Below are 24,565 nucleotides of genomic sequence, written 5' to 3' on the forward strand. Positions count from 1 at the left end.
TTGGTGCAGCCAATCACAGAGGCCCCCTCATTTTCCTGATAAGACATGGAGGCCACCACTCGAAGGGGGTTTAAGAAGAGCACGGAGGGTGGGGCTTACTGCCGTAGTCATCTTCAAAAGCCCAGACCATAAGCAAATCCATTGGCAGGCCCCAGAGGCCCGTTCTGTTGTGCCAGGGAACAAGTCTGCAACAGACACTAGTTGGTGTTAGGAATTCTCTAGCTCTTGGCCTTCCCTTCTTATCAAAAGGAACAGGCTTCAAACTGTTATTTCATCAAATGGTCCTTTCTCTTTCTTCATGGCCATCTTCCCTGTCATGGAAGAGAAAGCACGAAGGGGATATTTGTGCCAGTCTGTCGCCAAGGATACACAATCAATAGCAAAAGCACACCACAGGCAACGTGTGTGGCATGCTACCATCTGCGAAAGAAAAGACGGGGAAAATGCAGCCTCAGGAGCACTGGGAAGTATGCAAATACGTGTTCCCTTTGGCAGAGGCAAACTCTGCACATAAACAAAAGTCCCGTACAACTTGGCATTTTCCACTCAGCGCTGTCTTCCGGAGACTTGACCCCATTGTCATACCTGCTGGTTCACTCCACGCCGTTGGCGTACAGATTGACACCAAGTAATCAAACAGGTTCTGTTTAAGTTTCCTCTTACAGACCCACAGCATGCTGTTAATGTCTCTTGGGCCATGCCTGTGTCTAAGGGAATATACCTATCACCAAGTCATAGTATGTAAAACTTTCAGTTTTAATAAATAATGCTAATTTGCCCTTCAGAATAGCTGGGCTGATTTGTTCTCCTCCTCGTGCCAACACCTGCTGACATTTTCGCCAACCCGATGGGTGTGAGAGGGTATCTTGTGTTGATAGTTGCCTATTTCTCACGAGGCTGAGCACTTGTGGTTGTGCTTACTGGCTGTCCCCAGGCCCTAGTCCTTGAATCCTCCACATTCACTGCACTGTTCATCTTCTGCCTCCTAGATCCCACGTCACTTTATAATCCATTTTCTGCAGTTTTATTAACAGAATAGTTCCTGAAGCGGGTTGGGGAGGGGACCAGCAGATGCAGGTGAACAATAAAATCTGGAGGGCATATTACATGGAGAACCACAGACAGAACCGCCTGTCACCACTCCCCTGCAGTGGCCTCTCAGGAGAGTTAGGCAGGAGGCGGCCAGGGCTGCTGCACGTCCTGACAGGGCTGCCTCGCTGAGCCCCACCCCCTACACCCGCACCTGCGCCTAACTTCACAGCACCCAGTAGTGCCCTGGCACCCAAAGGCTGCAGGCCACCCTCCTGGGCTCCTCCTCCACTCTAGACACTGTAGCAGTCCACAGGCAGACAGCCCTGTCCCCCAGAGCCTTGAACAGGAATGCCCACAGCCAACGGGTAAGCAGCAAGGGCAGGGAAGCTGGTGACAAGAGTTCCCTAAAGTGATACCCCAGGGGCCCACAGGCGAGTTCACCTCAAACCAGCGCTTCCTTGATCTCGCCCAAGGACACCTTCTTGCGCACTTTGTTTCTCCTGAACTGCCCCCACAACTGTGAGAAGCGAGAGGCGCCCTTGCTGGGAGCCTTCCTGTCTCACTGCCTTTCAGGCTTCTGGTGAAATCCTCTCTGCGCTTGCCCAGGGCTTTGATGTTGCAATGGCCCTGCTCAGAGCGGTTCCGCTTTGGGGTTTGGCCTTCCTTTGCTGAGCTTTGTGGTGGAGGCAGCAGGCAGGGCTCTCTTCCCCCAAAGCCCACAGGCAGTTGGGCTTCACAAGGGAACTGGCTTGCCTGTGGACTCACCCCAGGGTCACAACACACCGAGATTCTGTCTGCAAGAGAAAGCACCTATCATTTTTCTTCCCTGTTTTTAAAAAAGAAAATGTCTTAATGTATTGAGTAAAGAAAATCAAACACACAGAAATATAAGAATGGGTTTATAAGAATGGGTCTGATCACTTCCATGATTAATGATGTGTAAGACTAGATGCCCAGTATGGAAGTTAAAATTTAGGATAGAAGCAATGTTTTGTAATCTTTGGCAGGCAGTTGATATAATGATTAAATCAGCATTTGGGGTGCCCATATACCTATTGGAATACCTGGTTTAAGCCCTGGCTCCTCTGCTTCTTGGCCAGCTTCCTGCTAATTCATACCCCAGGAAGCAGCAAGTGATAACCCAAATGCTTGAGTTCTTGCCACCCGTTGGAGAAACCCACATTGAATTCTGAACTCTAAGCTTCCTTCTGGCCCAACCCTGGTTGTTGCAGGTGTAAGATCTGTCTGTCTGTCTCTCTCGCTTTTAAATGAAATGAAAATTAGTAGATATATTTTTAATTTCCAAAAAGAAATGTCCTCCCCCCACCCAAAAAAAAAAAGAAAAAAAGTGATCAGATTGCTGGGAAAGGCAAGAAGATTCTTGCCATAGCTAGTCAGATGGTTCGAATGGGGCCATATTTGGCTGTACTACTCGCTGTGGAGGCATCTGGCCGGCCCGGGTATGCAGACACAAACCTGAGGCCCGCAAAAACTGAGTGGATGGACTGGAAACACCCCCCACGCTAAGCAAGCATCCCAGACAGGTGGCACCATCAGGACAGAGCTGAACTGTGTGTTTGAAGGGTCCCTGAAGGGGGGTGGAAGCTTATGGCTCATGTGTAGATACAGGGAAAAAGTGAAAATGTCGGGGGCGGGGCAGGGATCCTTGGAGAATACCTGAGGTTTGGTTCGTTATCTGGCATGTTTGGGATCAGAACCTTATTTTGCCTTCCCACCCCGGGTGAATTTAAGGCCAATCTTAGGTCAAAATGCTCACAGGCTAACTTAGGGGGTGACTGACACATTTGGCAGCGGAAAGGTAATCACACCGAGCAAGCTCAGGGAATGGGTGAGTGTGGCCGTGTGTGCAGTGCATTGCAGTAAAGCTGTTGCAGGACTCCTCACCCCACCCCGCCCCCGTTCTAATCACACTACAACTGATACTTCTTTGTGGGGATTTTAATATGTCAGCACAAAGTAATAATGTCTACAATTGTAATATTTTCCACTATTACCACGGTTATTTGTAAATATGATTTTATATGGGTTTTATATGTGTTCCAAAAGAATATCTTGAATGCTTTATCATTTTAAAATCACCTGAAGCAATACTGGTGGCACATGGAACAAAAATGAAAGTTCTCCCATTCATACTCCCCCTCACACACTCCCACCCCCAATTCTCACTTCCCTCCCCACAGCTAACCACTGTTCACCATCTGGTTAAACATAACTTTGAAATGGGTATATAATTTTCCACCTAATGGGGAAAAAAAGTATATGTAAAATATTCCCCTATTTGGGGACATTTTGGTTGTTTCCTGATTCAACCATGTTGTCTTAAACATACATAACAGAGGGTTCCCTTGGAGAGAACTCTAGGTAGCCTGTGCATGTATATGTCACAGTCCTGTGGTTTTGGAGCTATCAAGGAGAAACGTGACATAGACATGGCCTTGGGAGGTAACTGTCAGCTCTGAGAAGGGCTTTGCCTGTGCCAGGACCTCCTGTGCACAAGAAGCCATGCTAAATTGCCTTTCTTGTCTGTTCTCATTTCATGCAGCAAGCACCTCCAGCTAAAGGACAAGCTTCCCGTTTTACAGATAGGAAGGCCGTGTTTCTCAGGACCCAAGTGCCTTACCTAGGGTCCTGCACCATGTAGTGCAAGGGTTGCCTATACATTGCAAGACACCAAGCTGAGGATCTTGTGTTTCTGACACAGAACTGGGGACTGTTGTTTTCCTGTGTGTGTTTCACTGAGGCGCGTGCCACTGCAACCATCAGCTGCCCCTAATCCGTGAGGAAGCTCCAGCGTGTTAATGGAATCATTGGTTGGTGTTAGCACATCTGTAGTGAAAGCACTTGAAGGGAGTAGGCCTTATCACCCACTGTTTAGGTCAGAAATCTGAGACCTCCTCACCAAGGATGGCCTCAACCACAGGTCTGTGTGAAGCAAGGTATAGCCTTCCACCCCAGATCTGTGAGGTCCAACAGAAGGTAGAGGTGACTTGAAGATAACCTGCAGACGGGGTGGCGGGACTAAGCCTGGCTGTGCTCTCCTCTCTCTCCCCACAGACAACAGCGACTTGATTGCATGCACAGTCATCACCAAGGATGGTGGCATGGTCCAGCGCTTCCTGGCTGTTGATATCTACCAGATGAGCTTGGTGGAGCCCGATGTGTCCAGGCTGGGCTGGGGAGTGGTCAAGTTTGCAGGTCTGCTACAGGTAAGATGGCCACAGGCTTCAGAATCTCCATCCCACACACAGCAAGCTGTCATTTTTACAATTAAGTTCTTCATTTTTTTAAAGGATCATTTGTTTATTTAAAAGGCAAAGTTACAGAGAGAGGGAGATACCTTCATCTGCTGCCTCTAGAACTTTATCCTCACATGCAGGGGCCCAAGCATTTGAATCATCTTTCACTATTCCAGGCACATCAGCAGGGAGCTGGGTTGGAAGAACCAGTACTCAAAGCAGTGCTCATATGGGATTCCAGTGTTGCAGGTAGCAGCCTAGTCCACTTTACCACGATGCTCTCTCCCCTTTAAATAGAACCTAGTAGTAAAGGGAATATGTATAGAACTTGGTTCTGTAAAGACCCAAACCTGGCATGATGCACAGTTGAGGGCCAAGTCCCCTTGACCAAACCCTTCAGTCCTCCTCTCCCCGACAGGCGATAACCTCTGTTGTCAGTCTGATGCTTCCAGATCTCCACCTCTGCCAAGTGCATAGGTAAATGTGGTTCCACGTGTTGGTTTTTGGAATTGTGTCCAGTCAGCCCTTTGTAGTCATGGCTGTTATGTCTGCAGATCTAGGCAACCACAGAAACTGAAAATATTTGGGGAAAAAATGCTGTGTGTGCTAAACATGTAAAGACTTTTTTCCCTTTCTATGCTGTTCCCTAAGCAGTGCAGCATAGTCGCTGTTCACATAGCGTTTTGACTGAATTAGATATCAGGAATGTGTACAGGTACATATTTCACTGTATTAGATACAAGAACGTGTGTGTAGGGTTATATGCAAATGCTAAATCCTTTTACCTGAGAGACTTGAGCAGCAGTAGATTTGCGTATTCACGAAGGATCCCAGGACCAAGCCCCTGTGGATCCCAAGGGATTACTGAACGTATTGCTTGAAAGAGACTATTACTTGAGAGGACAGAGTGTTTTGTGATGTCTCACCGGGCACATTCTCAGCGTTGTGTTTCTCACTCAGTAGCATGTCTTGGAGAGCTACTATATTAGTATGCAAAGACCTCCTGGCCTTTTTTGAACAGTTGCCTGACTGTAGCAAGGTATTTGTGGATAGTACCCTGTCAGTTGTGCCCAGTTTTCCCCCTTCCTAACATACTGCCATGACAGCTGTTATTTCCTGGTATACTGGAGCAGGATTACCCTAGATGTGTAACCAAGAAATTGGAGATGGCTCTTTTCATTGTTGGTGTAGAGAACATCCAATGCCTCTCTGAAATGATTATTGCCACCAGCAGTCTAGGAGAATTTCCTTCTCTTCACCGCCCCGCTTCCAGCAGATCAAGGCTGTGAGTGCCAGAGACCAAGCTGGGGTGCAGGGATGGGTCATATTTGTCAGCGTGATGAGTGGTTGATGCTCAGCTTGCAGAGTAGACAGAGCCAAGAACAGCAAGTCTCACCAGCGCGCCAGCTGCCCCCCCGCCTCGCTGTACCCTACAAGTCCAGCAGACACTCCCAAGCCTGAGTCTTATCCTGTGTCCGGGCAGTTTGTCTTTGCTGGGTAGTCCTGGTTTCATTTCTTTTCTTCTTTAAAGTTTTTTATTGTTGTTGTTGTTTTGTTTTGTTTTAATTTGAAAGGCAGAGCACCAGAGAAATTTTTTGGTCTCTGGTTCACTTCCCAAATGGCCACAAGAGACAGGAGTGGACCAGTCCAAGTGAGGATAGTGAGTTCCATTCAGGTTTCCCACATGTGTGGCGGGGACCCAAGTCCTTGGGCCATCTTCTGCCGCCTCTCTGGACATAATAGCTGGATCCAAAACCAAGCAGCTGGGACTTGAACCAGCACTCTGATGCAGGATACTGGGACTGCAGGCAGCAACAAACAGTGGCCCTGAGTCCTAGTTTCTCGTAAGACCTTACCCAGTGCAGAGGTTGACTCACATCTGGCTGGCCACGAGAACCACCTGTGTATTTGAAGAGGCTTCTGCAGCCTCAGCCCCAACGTCCTCTTTTTCAGGACCTTTCTTTTTTGTAATGTGAGAATCAGCTGCAGAAGAATCTCTCATTTTCTAAGATTTAATTTTGCTTTATATAAAAGGCAGAGACAGATTGGTAAAGAGAGAGACAGAAGAAGGTCTTGCAAATGCCCGCAACAAGTGGAATTGGGCCAGGCCGAAGCCAGGAGCTTAGTCCCGGTCTCCCACATGATATGGCTGGAACCCAGGGCCATCACTTGCTGTTACCCAAGGTTGCACACTAGCAGGACTGAATGTAGAGACAGGACTGAAAAATCAGGCCTCCGAGTAGTGTCCCAGGTAGCATTCAAACTGCCATGCCAAACCTACCCAGAACCTCTCGTTTTAAAAACTTCATGTAAGACCTTTGTATGTCAGATTACTTACACTTCTTATTTATTAAAGCTTGCAGTCAATTTCCTTTAGAATTTGATGTCAGGGAAATATTTTCCTGCTCCTAAAGAAAGAATCCCTATCCTCCATGAAACAATGAAATTCAAATGAACCTTTAAAAAAAGAAAAAGATTGATTTGTGTATTTGAAAGGCAGAGTTGCGGTGGGCTGGAAAGAGAGAGAGAGAAATCTGTTTTCCAGATGGCTGCAGCCGCCAGTGCTCTCTCCCAAGCCAGAGGCAGGCACTCGGGCTGTCTTCCACTGCTTTTCCAGGTGCATTAGCAGGGAGCTGCACTGGAAGTGGAAAAAGTAGCTCCTAAACTAGCTATTTCGGTAAGTCATAGCTGTGTTGTTTGCTCCCTGCTTCAAATGTATAATGCCTCATCTAACCTTCACTGCTGCATTTTGATGGTGGCCTTATTTGCAAAGGGCCCATGCCTGAGAGCCCTTACCATCTTTCTTCATGAGCCTGCTTCAACATTTTCCCCACTTCCTGTGACAGTTCTTTCTCTCTGGTCACTTCACACCTGTGTCACAAGCAGAGACTCTTCTGAGGTTCAAGACAGACTTGTGCTTAAAACAATTGTGACACAGTAGTTGCTGCTCCTCCATTCACACACTGCTGTCTTCAAATCACTGCTGAGGATCACGGTCCCTGTACCTTTCTCAGAGTCAGCTTTTTGCTTGGAGAACAGAAATTCCCTCCAGCATACAAATACACAAATGGATCCCCTCTTAAGAGAAACCAGGGGGTAATTAATGAAGTTAAATAATAAATAATTTAAAAAAAAAAAGAGAAACCAGGGGGAAATTGGTTAGGAAATGAGTGACTGTGTCTAAGATCATGCCAGGTAGTGACAGGAATCTTGATTTGCTATCTCTCGTTTCTCAGAAGAATTGTTATTTTCCTGGTAAGTTACCAGTGTTCCCTTTTGGTCAGCAACTGACTCGAGTCCTCATGGGAGTGGGTTAAGCTGCTACTTGAAATACCCACATTCCATATCTTGTTCTGGTTCAGAAAAAGTACCAGCTGCTCCACTTCTGATCTAGTTTCCCTCTAATGCACATTGGGAGGCAGCAAATGGTTCAAGTATTCAGGTTCCTGCCATCCGTGTGGGAGACGCAATGAAGTTCCTAGCTCCTGGCTCCATTCTGGCCGACTCTGCCTGTTGTGGACATTTGGGAAGTAAACCAATAGATGGAAGTTTCTTTTTTCTCTCTCTTGCTGTCCACTACCCACCCCTAAATCTGTTTCTCACTCTCTCTTTCAAGTAGATGAAATTTATTTATTTTAAATAAATTTTAAAATAAACATTTAAAAAAGAAGTCCTCCTGGACACAGATCCTGGCTAGCACAACCAGAGTGGGATCCTTTTGAGTGGTTAATATCTACCCTGTCTTCTCCTTCTGGCCCGGGTCTGGTGTAAGGACCCCTTTGTGGTTGAGACACAGATCCACAGCTCTTGAACAGGACACATGCCCTTCCTTTGCCTCCTCCCTGCAGGACATGCAGGTGACTGGTGTGGAGGACGACAGCCGCGCCCTCAACATCACCATCCACAAGCCGGCATCCAGCCCCCACTCCAAGCCCTTCCCCATCCTCCAGGCCACCTTCATCTTCTCGGACCACATCCGCTGCATCATTGCCAAGCAGCGCCTGGCCAAGGGCCGCATCCAGGCACGCCGCATGAAGATGCAAAGGATAGCTGGTGAGTGCTGGTCCTGACAGGTATCCTCTGGACCTTAGTAGCGGAAGCAGTCACAAAGTTGACTTTGACACTGTAGATCCTCTGGAAGTGGACGCCACATCATTTGGGACATGATTTGTGTGTTTTATAAGAAAACAGAGACCCTATTCAGAATTTCCCACCTCCTGATTGGTTGGTAGTACCTCACAAACAGGAGCCCTTGGTGAAGGATACCTGCTCTCCTCCCCATTGCCATTTTCTCACTTGTGGCCACAGATTGCCTTGACCTTACTGTACCACCTGTGGCCCTCAAAACCATCCCTGTGTCAGGAGGTACCCAAAGTCATGCAGGCAACAAGCTGGCTACTAAATCTCTTTCCCAACAATCAGGAGGGGCAGCCCTGCTTGGTCTTCTTAGCAAAGACCTGGAATTGAAGGCGTTGAGCTCATTGAGCCCATTGAGGTTTATGCTGTTCTCTCTGGGCGTTGTAGAGTCTACGAAGCCTCCCCCTCCCACCACAAACAGCCTTCTTCCCAGCCATTGGGTCCAGGCTCCAGCAGTCATTCCTGTGAGGTTGTGGGAAGGGCAGGGGTGCTTTCTCAAGAAATATCCTAAAAATAACCACTGAGAGGCCTCAGTTTTCTGAACTTGGCTGCCGGGGTTATTTCCAGCTACAGGCCCTGTCGATGCTGAGGACCTGCCTCCCCTGTGGTTCTCCCTACCTAATTCTCATTTAGCTGGAACTTGGCCTCCAAAATCATTACAGAAGCATTTTGTAATGTGCAAAGTGACTTAAATCATTCAGCCCTTTCTTTTAAGATTTATTTTCACAAATTTTTTTTATTTTAATGTAAAGCAATTTTTCATAGCTGGCATGAAGGACAAATATTTCATTTGAAAATTGAGAATTAGGCTGCAAAGTGACTGTTGAAACTAACGCCTCGGGTATTTCTTAAATTGATTTTTAAAAGCTCCTCCAAATTGATAGATTATGAGTCTTGTTTATGGAAGGGAGGATAGCAGCTGTGACAGCTAAACATCCCCCATAAATTCACCTGTCTCCACGCAGATGTGCTCGCTCACACACATAGCTCTTACGTGCGTGGTCCCTATGCCCCGCATTGTCAGCCTCGCAAGGAAAATCCCAGGCTCTGGGTCTGACCTTTGTTCTCTAAACCATGAAATGTGACAATCGTGCATATTGTATTTATTCTGTTAGATATTGTGAGTCATCTACACATGATTTAACTCACTTGGGAGGATGAGCATAGATTATATGCAAATGCCATTTTATACAGGACTTGAGTATCCTTGGATTTTGATTTGGACGAAGGATCTGGAACCACACAGATACTGAGGAACAGCCATGCGTGTTTGTTAACTTTCAAGGCAGAAATGGGCCCAGATGCATTGGGGTCTGAAATGGAACTAGAAGCCTACCCTTGATAAGGGTCTTTTACATATGAAAGCTGTGACTCCAAAGTGGGTAGGGGCTGTCTGGGAACCCCCTTTTTTCTTGTTCTTAACCTTCATCTAAGAACCTTGCTAAGCATCCAGTTGTTTTTTTTCAACCTTAGTAAGGTCTTTTATTATGATTCATTAGCCGGAAAGTGGAATCAGATGCCGAGCTGGGGCTCGAATCCAGGCATTCCAATATGGATGTTGAAACTCCAACTGGCAGCTCAACTACAGTGCCAAATGCCCTTCTCACCTCACTGCATTTTTGATATTCTATTAATCTCTCCAAGTCAGCTGCCTGCTTGCTGGCAGGGCCACAGCTACTGGAGCTGCTGCCACCCAGAGTAATGTCACACACCTCCCATCCTGCATTTTGAGAATGTACTATTGTGCCGTTTGACTGTAGCCCTCCTGGACCTCCCAATCCAGCCAACAACCGAAGTCCTGGGATTTGGCCTTGGCTCCTCCACTTCCACCCAGCACCTGCCTTTCCGCTTCTATGACCAGGGCCGCCGGGGCAGCAGTGACCCCACAGTCCAGCGATCAGTGTTCGCGTCTGTGGACAAGGTGCCAGGTAAGGCAGTCCCTCAGCGTGCACTGTGACTCGCTTGTCCTGAGTGAGGCCCAAGAGCTGCTGCTTCTGTTGTGCCTCTTGTTGCCTCCTTGTTGCCTTCCCTTCCTCTCTCAGAAACCCAGGGAGCTTGAAGCACTAGGTTCTTAGAACTGACCAAAGCAGAGCGTGAGGTTACACGAGCCCCAGAAGTCCTGGTTTTCCCTTTGGGGTTTGGTTTGGTTTTCCAGAGATTTGTTGAGTGTGTGGAAGAGTTTCTCAGAATTAAGATTAAGATTCAGAAATTTCTTGGAAATTTCTTGGAAGTATTTTAGCCATTAATAATGAGGTTGTGGAAGAGCAATTTCCTTCTCCTGTAAGATGACTCACAAGAGAGAATGGGTGGTTCCTGTGAGAAGCCCTGAAGAAGTGAGGCCTCAGAAGACAGCCTCATGTCCCCCAGGTGGCTGTCTTGCTCCCATCCTAGAACTGTGCTTCCTGCTTTCACCAGAGCTTTCCCCTCCCCCTCCTTTTGCCCTCCCCAAAGAGAGACTTGAGTGGAAACTTCAAGGTTGACTTGAAGAAGAGAGACTTTGTCTTCCTGTTCCTTTGAGTCTACTCCAAGTAGTGTTGGCAGACAGGAACTTCAGGACAGGGTGTAGCCCTAAGAAACTGCCCCATATCCAGCCCAGACCTCCCACTCCAATGTGGCTTATTCTTCACTGTTTCATTTGATTCATTCATTTTAAAATCTGTGTACAGTGGGCATATGACTTTTAAAGATCCAAACAGGACACGATAAAATTAAAAATAACTCTGTTGGCGCCAGAAAAACAGTTACTGATTTCTTACATACCCTTTGGGAGTGTTTATTTGTATGTCTTATGGAACTGCTTCTCAGCCTTTTGACAAGATCAAGTGTGGTGTCTGTGTGTCACATGGGAAGGTATGGGTGACCTAGAGTATGTGATTGTGCACCCCACTTCATTTAATAATGCGCCCGTGTTGCACATTCACACAGATGAGTTAGCGTTGTCCTCATTCACTGTTGCGTGGCAGTTTGTCATCAGAGTGGACCAAAATGTTTTCTGACCATTTGATATGGATAAGAGATCTCTGGGCCATTGGCAGTGTTTTGCTCTCACAGTGTCACAGCTGAACATCCTCAGTGTGTTGCTGGGCAGTTGTGCAAGTCTCCTAACAGTGCATCTGCCAAGTCACAGGGAAGGGGTTTCACCAAGATGTTTGTTGTGGTCCTAATGTGAGCCCTGGAGAAAAGTGCCCAGTTCACTTGACCCCCACAGCCTACAACTGTTTTCGTTCTCAGACCTAGTCCTAGGCTGCGAGACTGACCTGCCTTGTTTGCCAGGAAATGTGGGGTGATCCTGCCTGTTCCTGGGTTCTCCAGGCTGCTTTCCCTTCTACAGTGTTGGTTGCTGAGTAAGCTTAGATCGGGGCTGAGCATCCAGGCTAACTGAAGATGGAGTGGGCCTGGCAGAAAGTTATTCCACCCAAGTTGTGGGTGCCCCTTTGAATTTGGAGACTCACTAGTTAAGGAGAAAAAGGCTGGACTTGTTCTCTTTCCAGACATTTTTGGAACAAGACAGGGCATAAGGGAGCAGATGAGCCAAGCATGGCCTCCTCCAGGATCCTTGTGGTTTTGTTTTTGTGTGCGTGCTGCGTGATGACTTGTTCCTGCCTCTCCCCACCCATCAAGGACTACACTGGCCTGATAGGGTCAGAGGATGGCAAGCAAGGCCAAGTGGGTGGGACAAGTCGCAGGTAGCTGCTGAAGGCAGCCATCTGACCCTTGGCTCGGTTTCCCCTCACTGCCCATGGATGCGCCACTCATGTCTCATGCAGGGACACAGGGTTTGCTGCCATACTGCTGTGATGTGGCCTGAACATAAGTGACCTCAGTTCCCTCTCCCTGCCTGCCTTCTCAGTAGCCAGGTCCCCATGGCACCAGACAGTCCATATCCCAGAACCCTGCTCTTCTTGCTTTCCTTGCCCAGCATTCTTGAATTGCCAGGAAAAAATCCCCTACCCCTTTCCTCGCTCATCTCTTCCGAAGCACAGCTGTAGCCTCCTCAGTGTCCCTGGCTTACAGTCTTGTCCTCTCCCTTCTGTTCAGCCAGCAGGATCTTTCTAGAACATAAATCAGAACATGCCAGTCCCCTGCTGACAGTCCTCCAGTAGCTTCCCCTTGCATGTGGAGCAAACCCTATGCATGTGGAACAAACCCTATGTCTGTCCCTGTGGGGACAGGGACCAAGAGGAGGTGTCCCCTGCTGTGGCCCTGCTGCCGCTGGAGGTCCACACATCTCAGAGCTGTCCTGAGAATCCCAGAACGCTTCACTTGATGCGCATTGTGTCTGCCGATATTTATGGCTGTGCTTTTAAGATGTACTTATTAATAAATCCATTGCCCATAAACACTTATGAACAATTACTGTTTTCCAAAACAAACAAAAACCCCTCTTGTTTTACAATTTTTTTGAGTCTCTTTCATGGCTAGCTTAGTAGAAGACAGCTGGATTCTGCTCTCTGCTTCTGCTTTGGCTCCCTTGTATAGCATACATCACATGGCTGAGATGAGCTGAAAGGGAAAACACTGTCATTTCCCAGAGCAAGCTTCAAGAGTCAGTACTGTGAAGCCCTTTCCTGCCTCGGGGCCTTTGTGTCAGTAGTAGTTCTGCAGGTCGTGGTGGGATTGTTCAAACCCAATCTAGGTGCTGCCTCCTCACAGAGATCCTCTCCCTTGTGTTTTGTTTTGTTGGAAATTTGACTTCCATATCAATACATGTTTCTGGTTTTTATTTTCGTTCTGTTTGAAAGGCAGAGAGGGTGACAAAGATCTTTTCATCTACTGGTTGAGTCCCCAGATGCCTGCATTAACCAAGGCTAAGTCAGGCAAAACCAGGAGCTAGAAACTCAATTCAGGTCTCCCCTGTGGGTGGCAGACTCAAGCACTTGAGCATCATCTGCTATCTTCCAGAATGCACTCTAGCCAGAAGTAGGTAGGACTCGAAACAGGCACTCATGAGATGCCAGCCTGACAGGCTGCACCAAGTGGCCGCCACCACAGAGGGCTTTTCTGCTCTGGTTCTCCCTCCCTGCCATCACATTAGCCTGGTGTGTTTTCTCCAAGGCAGGGGTTCCTTGTACGCCTGGTCATGGTCTCTGTCACCTGCTTGGGTGAACCTGGTCTGTCCTGTTCCCTGTTGTATCTCAGCGTCCATCTCTGTGCATTAGATTCAGTGTGTGTAGAACAAAGGGTGCACTATGGAGTAGCTCCCGTCTGAGAACCGGAAAGACAAGGGGCCTGAGACCCTCAGTTGATCTGCAGCAGCTCTGCTGTGCTTTTTTCCTGTCACCAAGGAGAACAAGGTGTGTGGCCAGGCAGGTGCCCCAGGTGGGAGACTGAGGTGGGCTGCACATGGCCTGAATTTCACGCTCTGCTTCCTCTGAGGTGCAATGCAGAAGCCAAAGAGCAGGTTGGGCGGGCAGGGTGTGGTGGGTCATCAGAGTGAGGCATAGGAGGGTGCTATGGTGTGACCCTTTGCACCTTCCAGAGTGGTTGATGTCCCCTGTCATTCACATACCACTAACCCAATCCCACGCCGGGCGGGGGTGGGGAGAAGGGTGTGGGATTCACAAGGAAGAAAACAGTACTGGTGACGAGCCTTGTGGTGACTGCTGGAGGAGTTTGCTTTATGGGGACCCATTTTCCACTCTTCCCTGCGGGTCCAGGGAGTTGTCAGAGCACTGTTTGTCTTCCTGTGAGAAGCTGTAAATGGCTGCACCTGATGAAAATAGACCTTTCTTTTCCTTGGAAGATGCTGCAGAAGAGCGTAAACCATGATGATAGGTGTCTGACCACTTGGGTGTATTTTCCTTTCTCCATTTGGCTTAGAAAGACCTCACAGATCTACTGGCTGCTTTCGTGTTGATGGTCCTTACCTTGCAGGATTTCTGGCCCCATGAGGGCAGAGCCTTTGCACCTGGCTGGGGTGGGTGGGGTCAATGATAGACAGTGTGGGGGTGGTCAGGTCCAAGCAGGTCTAAGCCTGAGTCTTCCATGGCTTGGAGGTACTACAGCCCTGTGGTCAAGGTTCTCCCACATCTGTCCCACTGAACCACACTAACAGCTGTTGTCCTGAGGCTTCCGTGGCAGGCAGAGTGTCCAAACTGACCCGCAAGGACAGACTCCCCACTCATTTCAGGCATGCCAGCAGCCCCCATAGCAGAAGCTGCTGCCCAGGATAGGCCCTCGGGCACCGGAGGAGATCGCTCCAAGAGCAGCCACATCCCTCCCTCCTGGGCTGCTCCTGGTTGGCAGGCTGTTAGTGGACCGGCAGCTGCTCCCAGTTGCGCACCTGGCAGGAGAGGTGGGGTGGGAGAGCTGACAGAGCACCCAGCCCCTACAACCTGACAGCAACTTGGGCAGAGCAGCCAGACAGGCTGACAGCCTCTGACACTCACTAAGTGGGGATTAGTGGCCCTGCTCCCCTGCTTTATCACCAACCACCCCCACAAGCTCTGGGGACAGGGACAAGGATTGGGACCAGACCTGCCTCTGTCATGACTATTTCCTCTGTTCCAAAACCTCCAGTGCCTTTGCCTCCACCTCACCCCATGAGCCATGACCCTCATCCTAAGATCAGTGGCTCACTGTCCTGGCCCCTCGATGCTGCAGGTCTCAGCTCATTGTGCCAGCTATGCAAGCTTTCTGGCCAGGCTTCTCCAGGGTCCTACAGGTTCTATCTCAGCACCTCTGCCTTAGAGCCTCCCATGCCTGGAACCCTGTACTTTGCTGTTCCTGTTTCTTGCTCAGGGGCCTCCTCAGGACCCTCGCCCAAGTGTACAGTTACCCAACGCCATCTATATAGCAACTGTTTGTCATGAGGGTACTTGAGGTGACTTTCACATAACACAGAAAGTGAGCCAGTCAGGGCAGTGAGAACACGCACAATGTTAATGATATATTCCCAGTAGTACTCTGCTCATTCCAAAACATTTTCGTCAACTCAAGATAAAACCCCATGGCCATTAGGCAGCCCCTGCCAGCTCGCTTCTCTTATAGCTCTCCAGAGTTCCCTGCCTGGGCATCTTGCATCAATCACCTGGTCTGTACCCTTGGTACCTGGGAACTTTTGCTTCCCCTGCTGTCCTCAGCATCCTTCCGAGTGGGAGTGTGTTGCAGCTCTGCTCCTCCCGATGTGGGCACTGGCTTCTTACACCTTTGGCTGCTGTGCACAATGCTGCTGGGAAAACTTGTATGCAGGGCTTTGAACATCTGTTTTTGTTTCTTTGGAGGTGTATATCTGGGAGTGGAAGCGAAGTCAAACGATCACTTAACTTTCTGAAAAATTGCCAGAGTCCTTTCCCATGGCCTTCACAGCCCTTATCTGTAGCTCCATTTGCCACATGGCTTGCTGCCACTGTCCTGTGGAAATGAAAAGCACTCGGAAAAGGGGACCTTGTTTCTTTCCAACAGCACTGATGCTTGGCAAGCAGGTGGCAACAAGTAGCAGTGACTGGCTGGTTCAACACATTGGTGGATGGGAGGCCAAGGCCAAGGCCAAAGGGGGCACTTTCCAATCTGTTTTCCCAGCAGGCTGGACACTCCTATGGCCCAGGCATTCCTGGCTGCACTGTGGTGCCTGACACCAGTTGCTGATGCTTTGGGGACCCCTGGAGAGAAAGAGACTTCATCCCGTAAGAGCCAGGCTCCAATTTTCTCACTCCTTGCCTGCCCTCTCTGGATTGGGAGCCGTGTCTGACCTGGAGCATCTAGGGAACACTATGCTTGTCACAGGTGTTATCTTTATCAAAGGTAAACAGACCAACTGCGTCAGCTGCCTGGCCTAGGACACCTAGCAATTCTGTCGAAAAGCCTCACCGTGCCAGGACCAGCCTTTGGCAGCTGAGTGACCAGAAAGAACGCAAAGATTCCAGTGTGCTGGGAGGCAGGAGTGCTGACCGCAAAGCCGCTGACTGACATCCAAAAGAAAAAAAAAAAATCGATGTTTAATTCATAGACATCACTTCTGCCTTCCCTTCTCCTGGGGATATGTACTAGGTGCCAATGTCATCTCATAGTGACATTTCCCAGAAAACTCGGTGTTTAGGTCTGTTATTTTTCTTGTTTCCAATTATAAAACTGGAGCCAATTCTCTCTTTCCAGCTCCTCAGGACAAAAAATATCCTTTTTGGAGTCACACAGGAAGAGGGCCTGTCCATTTCTCTACCATCCCCTGCCTGCTGCTTCCTGGTCCAAACCTGCAGGCCAGTATTAGGGTAATTCTATACCATCCCCTATAACCCCACGTTCGTTTTTCTTTTGTTGTTATTATTGTTATTTTTTGAGATGTATTTGTTTATTTGAAAAGCAGAGTTATAGAGACCTAAAGGGAGAGTTCGTCCATCCACGGGCTCACTCTCCAGATGACTGTATTGGCCAGGGCTTTTCCAGGCTAAATCAAGGAGCCAGGACCTCCATCTCGGTCTCCCACATGAGGTACAGGGGCCCAGGTACTTAGATCACCTTCCACTGCCTTCCCATGCACATTAGCAAGGAGCTGGATTAGAAGTGGAGCAGCCAGGACATGAACCAATGGGATGGCAGCATCACAGGCCATATCTTAACCCACTGCACGACATTGCTGATCCCTCCGTTTGTTGAGAGAATATGTTGAGCTGCTACGTAATTTCTTGTATATTTTTTCCTTACTCTTCCCAATAACCCTTTGAGGATTTTACCAATTTTTCAATTTCTGCCTCAAAAGGAGTGACCTGCCCAAGATCACACAATATCCACATCCTCACCCCAGCAATTCTTTGAACCTAAGTCTGCCATGTCAGACCCTGAATCCCCTGCCCTGCTGAAACTACTGCCTCTTCTTTAGAAAAAAAAAAGAAAAGAAAAAAAATTTGTGTATTTTATTTAAAGTATCAGAATTACAGAGAGAGGGGGAGAGAAATATAGAGATCTTCCACTTGCTGGTTCATTCCCCAAATGTCTGAAGCTGAGAGCCAGGAGCTCCTTCCAGGTCTCCCAGATCCTCCGCTGCTTTCCCAGGTGCACAAGCAAGGAGCCAGATTAAAAAGTGGAGCAGCAGGACACAAACCAGCGTCCATGTGGCTGTCAGCGGGCAGAGGACCAACCTATTGTGCCACCACACCAGACCCCTAACTGCCTCTTAATTCCTGCTTTCACATACCTTATCCAAAGTCCCCTATTCTGATTCTAGAAAGTAAATCTTAATCGTGGCTACCCGAGCTTTCACTAGTGTGGGGCACAATCACAGTGTTTGCTCCAGCTGTAAGCACGTTTAGGGCAGAAGAGTCATCTGTGCTAGGCATCTGTCAGTTGCTGATTTCCTCGTCATGATCCTTCTGCACAAAGGACAGTGAGGCTCAGGCAAAGATCTCAGAGCTCTGGGAGGTGGGCAGAAGTCACTGCAAAGATGCTGTCTCCAGAGAACAGCACTTGCAAACCAGGATGGCAGTGCAGAGTCACATCTAAGGCCCCGTCTGGCACAGGTTTGTCCCTGTTGTGTCATGCCCAAAAAGTAGGAGACCTCACACCCGTGCCTCAGCAGAAGGAGCAAAACATTCTGGCACTTGTCTGAGAGGTCAACCTGCAAGTGGTGAGGGGCTGCCAGTGACAGGGATCAGGGGGAAGGGTAGGCAGGGGAAGCCCCAGAGCCCACTCTAATATCAGGTCTCAGCTGATTCAGGATTCCCTGCTTGCTAGGCCTCTTTTCAGGGTCCGTAGGGCAGCTAGACCAAGCAGGCATTTTAAATGCCCTGGAGTTTAGGACACACAATTAAGAAAGGAACCCCTGTTTTCAAGCCAGGGCCTGCAGGATTTCCCACTTACAATAAGTATCCCAGGGTTGGGTGTTTGGTCTGCAGATGAAGACACCTGCAACCAGCATCAGAATGCCTGGTTTTCATTGTGAGCTCCAGCTTCCTGACATTGCAGATCCTGGAGGGAGCAGGTGATGGCTCGAGTAGCTGGGTCATTGCCTCCCGTGTGGGAGACCTAGATTGAGTTCCCAGCTCCCAATTTTAGAATCAGTCTAATCGCAGTTGTGACAGGCATTTGAGGAGTAAACCACAGATTAATGCAAAGACACGTTCCCAAAGACATCTGTCCAGCAGACACAGCAGTGGTCATTGTCTGCAGAGCCCTCCCTTGAGAAACGCGGTCACACAGTAGACAGCACAGCCTTCAGGCCCTAGACCTGTTTCCTGGGAGGTAGAGGATGGAGACGAGGTTCTTATGAAATGAATGTTGCTTCACTTCTGGGAGCCAGCGCCTGCTTAGACCACGGAAGTGATTGTGTGCCTGGAAGCATTCTGCTTGTGAGGGAATGTCAGATCTCAGAAACACTTCCGACCTGCTTATGAGGAAAAGCATAGTGATATAGGCAGCAGGGCTGGGGAGAGGTCAAATTCCATCTCCAGTCCCTTTTCTCCCTTGGCTGCGCCTCAGAATGTTCTCTAGGCCAGGGAGCTCCCAGGGTGAGAGGCCCAGTCCCACACCCATGTGTGCTCACCAGTGCGGACCTGTCCCGGCACATAGGACACAACTCCACCCATTGCCGTCTCCCTGCCTCTTAGTCAAGCTCATTGATTTCAGAGCAGCTGGAAAAAATGGAACAATGCCCAGAAGAGAGAGCATTCACAAATCTTGCCACTCTGAGGTCACTGTGGAGTCAATTCGAGTGTCCGCCTTTCCCCTCTTTCTTGGTGTCCGTCACAGTGGGAATTCTTTTCCCAGCACTGGGACATTGACAGACTGGATCCAAGTCCCAGCTTCCTACCTCCACCCTGCATTTGGTGAATGACCTTGGGCTAATTAGTTCACCTCATGGGGCCTAAGTGTCTTCACAGGGAAAAAAAAATGGAAATAGGAGATTTCTGGTTTTTTTAATCTTTTATTCATTTATTTGAAAATCACCATGAAAATGAGTTACAAAAAGCGAAGGAGAGACAGAGATCTCCCAGCCACTAGTTCATTCCCCAGATGGCAACAGCCAGAGCTGGGCTAGTCCAAAGCTAGGAGCCAGGAGCTTCTTCCAAATTTCCCATGTGGATGCAGAGGCTCAAGCACTTGGGCCAACTTCCACTACTTTCCCAGGCACATTAGCAGGGAGTTGGTTGGGAAGAGGAGCAGCCAGGACTCAAATGGTGCCCCTATGCGATGCTATTGTTGCAGGTGGCAGCTTTACCTGCTCCACCAAAACACCAGCCCTAGTATCCTTCATACTACTGAACTGTATACTTAAAAATGTTTGGCATGGTGCATTTTCTGTTATCTGTATTTTACTACAACTGGAAAAACAAGGAATAGAGATGAAAATATCACCCACCTCATTTTGCACAGAAAATGAGTTTATTCACCTGCAGTTTATGACCTTAGCCCCTCATGACTCAGGCAACAGAGTCATTACCCCCAGTGATTTCTGTAAGGACCCCAAGTAATATTTGCCTACTCCATACACACAGTCAGTGTGCACACATAAAATTAATGACTTGAACATCAAAGGTGCCATGCACAGCAAAAAGGCCTTCTTTAGGTGGTAGGGAGAGGCTGGGTGTGATGGAGCAGGTAGCATTTTGCTTCGCAGGCAACAGAGGGCCTGCGGACCCAAATCAGCTGATGTGCGCTGTGGTTCACAACTCACAGAGGGAGTGCCAGAGCCAGAGGGGAGCGTGGACTCTAACACCACGAGCCCAGCACATGTCCTGTTCATGTCCTCTCCCCTCAGTGCCAACAACCATCCTAGCTGTAGAACCAGAGACTTGGGCAGTCCCCTTGGTCCTCAGTGTAGCTCTGGGAGGCCACTGTCACTGCCAGGTCTGTAGATTGAGAAGCCTGAGCCCAGAGAAGTTAAGCATTTTTGCCCATGATCATACAGCCCAGCTGGAAGCCAGTCTGAGATTCAGACCAGAGCTGCCATGTGAACTCGCCGTGTGATTTTGGTCTTTGGCTCTTAGGATTCCTGGGCAGCAGAGTGCCTGGGGAGGAGATGTACCCCAGGAATGCCGTGACCTGGGCTGTGGTATTTATCCCCTGAAGAGCAGAGAAACCAGAGGAGAGCACTTCTCTCCTAGTCCTTACAGCTGTAGGGAAAGTCCATAATTATTTAAAGAAACTTGCCAAATCTTTTTCTGTTGATGTTTATTTTTTGCTTCTGAGTCACTTGTTTCACCAACTGTAAGTCCTCATTAGTAGACAAATGATAGCACACGCCCAAGACCGAAGGCTCATTTATGGCTGAATACTCAAACTGTGAACATCCCAGCCTTTAATTTGGTATGTGAATTGATAATGCTCACCATGATTGAAATTTTTTTTAAAGATTTATTTATTTTATTACAGTCAGATATACAGAGAGGAGGAGAGACAGAGAGGAAGATCTTCCGTCCAATGATTCACTCCCCAAGTGAGCCGCAACTGCCGGTGCGTGCCAATCCGATGCCGGGAACCAGGAACCTCTTCCGGTTCTCCCACGCAGGTGCAGGGTCCCAAATCTTTGGGCCGTCCTCGACTGCTTTCCCAGGCCGCAAGCAGGGAGCTGGATGGGAAGTGGAGCTGCCGGGATTAGAACCGGCGCCCATATGGGATCCGGGGGCGTTCAAGGCGTTCAAGCCGCCGGGCCCAACTGAAATTTTTTGTCTTAAAATATCTGTGACATCCTCAAGAAACCCCAGCGTACCCCTACGGAACAGTGGTTGAGTGCCTCTTTCCAAAGACCTAGTCAGAGTGCCCACCTTTGGAATTAGAGAAATGAGAGGCTGCGTGTTTAGCACTGCAAGGTGGGTAGACAGCCAGAGGGAAAGTGAGTCCATTTTGAGGGCTTGCAGAGAGCAAGGAAAATTAAATGGGAGATGGCGATGCTGCTGCAGAAGTATTGGCAGTGCCTTCCCCACGCGTGCCCTTGGACAGCCATTCCAAAGCATGGCTGCTCTGAGGAGCCAGCGTAGGGGATCACCTGATGGAGAAGGACCAGGGAAAGGGGCACAACTGGCATTTTTACAAAGAATTCTTACAGTTCCCAGGAATTCTGTGACAGATAAGAGATGTGTTGAGCAAGAGTTTACAAAGGCTTTCTTATGACTCAGATAAATACCATGCTGGGCATGCAGAGATGATGAGGTGGATCTAACAGACTTCATCAGATTGCACAGAGGCACAGATGGTCATGAGCTTCCTGGCGTAGAGGTGCGTGGCATGTACCAGCGCACAGCCACAGGGAAGAGAGTGACAGCAAGGCAGGTCTTGGACGCAGCAGAAAGCCATTGAATGTTCCCGGGCATGAGAGGATGAGTCGGGGAAGAGAGCAGCAATGGACTTGAAATTTGACCGTGGGTGGCAGTGGGCTTGAATTTTGATTGGCTGAAGTTAAAAAAGGGCTGGGGAGGAGGGACAGACTGGAAGCAGACACAAGCACTCAATCGCCATCACCGCACACTCACCACCTGGGCAGTAGGTGGCGCTCTGCCTGCCTTATAGGTGAGAAGAAGTTATAACACCAGCCAGTGCCCTTCCTTGGTGTGTGACCTTCTGTGACTTTACCTGGGTATTCACATATGTCCTGATCCACCTTGTGGAGTCACATCACAATGTTGTTTAACCCTAACTGACAGCTGTTTTCTCTCAAGCCTATGCACTAGAGATTTTTCATGTGAGTCCCTAAGAGCGCCCTCATTCGTGTTCAGCTGCTATAATCCATCATCTGGGCAGCCCATTGTTTATTTAACCAATCCCTTATTGGTGGATGTTTAGGTTGTGGCGAAGTCTGTGTCCGCTAACAAATCATAGGCGCCACCAAAGGGCTTGCGCAAGGGGTTCCCTAGGGTACAGAACCACGAACAGATCCAAAAATAGCTGGGCTGCGGAATTAACAGGATTTGGTGACCAGTGACACATGGGGGTAGGCGCAGTAGGAAGCCACAGGCTAGTTCAAGGCAGAATACAAAGAGCCTCAATTTCTCTGTCTCTGTGTATCCTCCAGGCATTGAGCTGGTAAAGGCATTTTGATATTCCTGACTTCTGGCCCAACCATCCCTGTTGCCTGGGCTGTTATTCTATCCAAGAGGCCTTCAGAGACTGGGATGAGGGGGTCCAAAGCCTGCCTCACCAGGTCTTGGCCTAGAGACTCGGTTACTGGAGCCCCCAGCAGGTCCTGCTCCTTCTGCCAGCACCTCTGCTGAGTTTTCAACTTTCTATGATTCTTTTCTGTCTGTAGCCAGTGCCCCAGGACTCCAACACAGCATTCTTTATTTATGGATGCCCACAAATGTGCCTTTCTCCCCGAAACACACGCAGTATTATTCTTCTAACATCTCTAATGCCCAAAGGACTGAGAGTCAATATTATCCCAGTGTGCCAGGAATGGCCTCTGGGAGGCATCTTTCCCACTTACACAGCCCGTTTCCTGAAGCCCTAGAGTCCTCCTCACAGGAGCATAGTCCAAGGCTCCTCAGCTGGACCTGAGGAATTGCTTTGATTATCTCTGTGGCTGCCTGCTGCGAGCTATGTCCTCGAAAGCCACCACCTCCATCTCCATGTGGAATGCGAGCCACTCCACCGTCTGAGTGCTAAGTGGGGACTGTCTGGCAGCAGCTCCTCCCAGACCGTTAGCTCGTTTGTCAGAGTTCAGGTGCACGACATATTGGTAGACTTTAGCCCAACAGGATAAAAGTGCCATTTATTACATGCCAGCTGTGTGCAAGGCACCAGGCTAGCTGGTATTCATCAAATAACGAGGTCAGTATGTGACAGTGGTAGTATAAAAATCCCACTTTTACTGCTGGGGCGAGCAAGTCCCTGGCCCAAGTCTCAGAGCTCACTGCTTCTGATTCTTCCTCTGACTTCCTGGAAAACAACCACCTCCTCTTCTGGGTTCTCTCTTTCCTGCTAAGTTGATATGGAGACCCTGCAACACTTCTGAGGTAAAGCCCCTCTTCTGTTGTGGCTTTCTGAGCGTGTTGGCCTCACAGGCGACGGTTGAACCTTGACTGCTAGGCTCTACGCGCGCTGCAGCCTCCTGGGTTGCCAGTGGCCTCGTTCCACACCCAGGTGGCAGGAAGAGTCAGTGTTGATGGAATGAGCCTCCCCCCACCCCCGACACCCCCTCCCACCCCTAGGAACCTGGAAAATGTTCTGAAATAACTGACATTTACAAAATCCTAGGCATTTGGGGGAAGAATGTGCTTTTTTTGGCCAGATTTACAGCCTGAAGCCCAAGGGAACACCCAGCAGCTCAGAGCAGCGTTCACGCGTCCTGAAGTAACACCCAGCCACAGGAGACCGTGGCCTGTGCCTTGTCCCTTTCTCTGACCACCTCATTCCACCCCCAGCAAAGGACAGACACAGAAGCCACCCTGTCTCCTGTCCCCACCATTCCCAGCAGTGGGGCCAGCGTGAAGCACCCAGAGGAATTGCCTTAAAAGCCACCATCACTTGGGCTGTGCCCTGCTGTGTGCCTGGGTATGTCACTGTACTGTTGAGACCATGCCTCATCCCTGCCAAGGGAACCACTGCTATGAGCAGGTTGGGGCAGCCCTCTCTCCCGGAGTCAGGCCATCCAGGTTCAAGTCCATAGCCACGTAGATAGTTCTGTAAAGCCCCTGCCCCCGATTGACCCTTTGCTTCAGTGGGGCTGAAAATGGAACCTGCTTTGCAGGGACTCAGTGGGGTGGGTGCTCCCCACCCATTTCATGCCAGCATGGAGTCTTAACATTCACTAAAATAGGGAGGAGGGCGCTGGGCATGGCATGCTGTTGCTATCTGTGAGATGTGAACTCAGCCCAGCAGACCAGCGGCTTGTCCTACTCTAGTAACCTCTTCACAGGCTCTGTCAGTCCTAGAAGTGGCACCAGGCCAGCAGACCTCCAGGCACCTGCCATCTCAGGTTGTGTTCCTTCTCCCAGCAAGTGCTCACTGCCTACCTCCAGCAGCCTGTCCTAGGCCTCCTGCAGGTGACAACCCATGGTGGGGGTACAGACATGGACATGGAAGATTCTAGTCCCAGGGATACCAGGTGAGGGGCATTACAGATAAGAGAGTTCCCCAGAGGATTTGTGCAACTGGAGTGCCAGCAACAAGGGGCTAGGGATGGGAAGAGGGGTCCTGTTGATGTGTAGGTTCCATCTTGGGTCCTGGGGATTCCTTGAAGACTCAGAGGCACAACTGACCTGGCCATGCTTGTC

At 49.2% G+C, this 24,565-nt stretch overlaps 1 protein-coding gene across 7 annotated transcripts in view; it reads left to right on the forward strand.

The window, feature by feature from the left end:
* The window catches only part of CLEC16A (C-type lectin domain containing 16A), a 190,503-nt gene that overhangs the window by 134,512 nt on the left and 31,426 nt on the right, over positions 1-24,565 (forward strand). For all 7 annotated transcript variants that reach the window (XM_058680868.1, XM_058680867.1, XM_004586757.3 and 4 more), the window contains exons 19-21: positions 4,108-4,259; positions 8,138-8,342; positions 10,187-10,354. In XM_058680868.1, coding sequence (XP_058536851.1) covers positions 4,108-4,259; positions 8,138-8,342; positions 10,187-10,354 — 525 coding nt within the window. The remainder of the gene's footprint in view (positions 1-4,107; positions 4,260-8,137; positions 8,343-10,186; positions 10,355-24,565) is intronic.

The sequence above is a fragment of the Ochotona princeps genome, chromosome 24 (genome assembly GCF_030435755.1).
Source record: "Ochotona princeps isolate mOchPri1 chromosome 24, mOchPri1.hap1, whole genome shotgun sequence".
In the NCBI taxonomy this organism is placed as follows: domain Eukaryota; kingdom Metazoa; phylum Chordata; class Mammalia; order Lagomorpha; family Ochotonidae; genus Ochotona; species Ochotona princeps.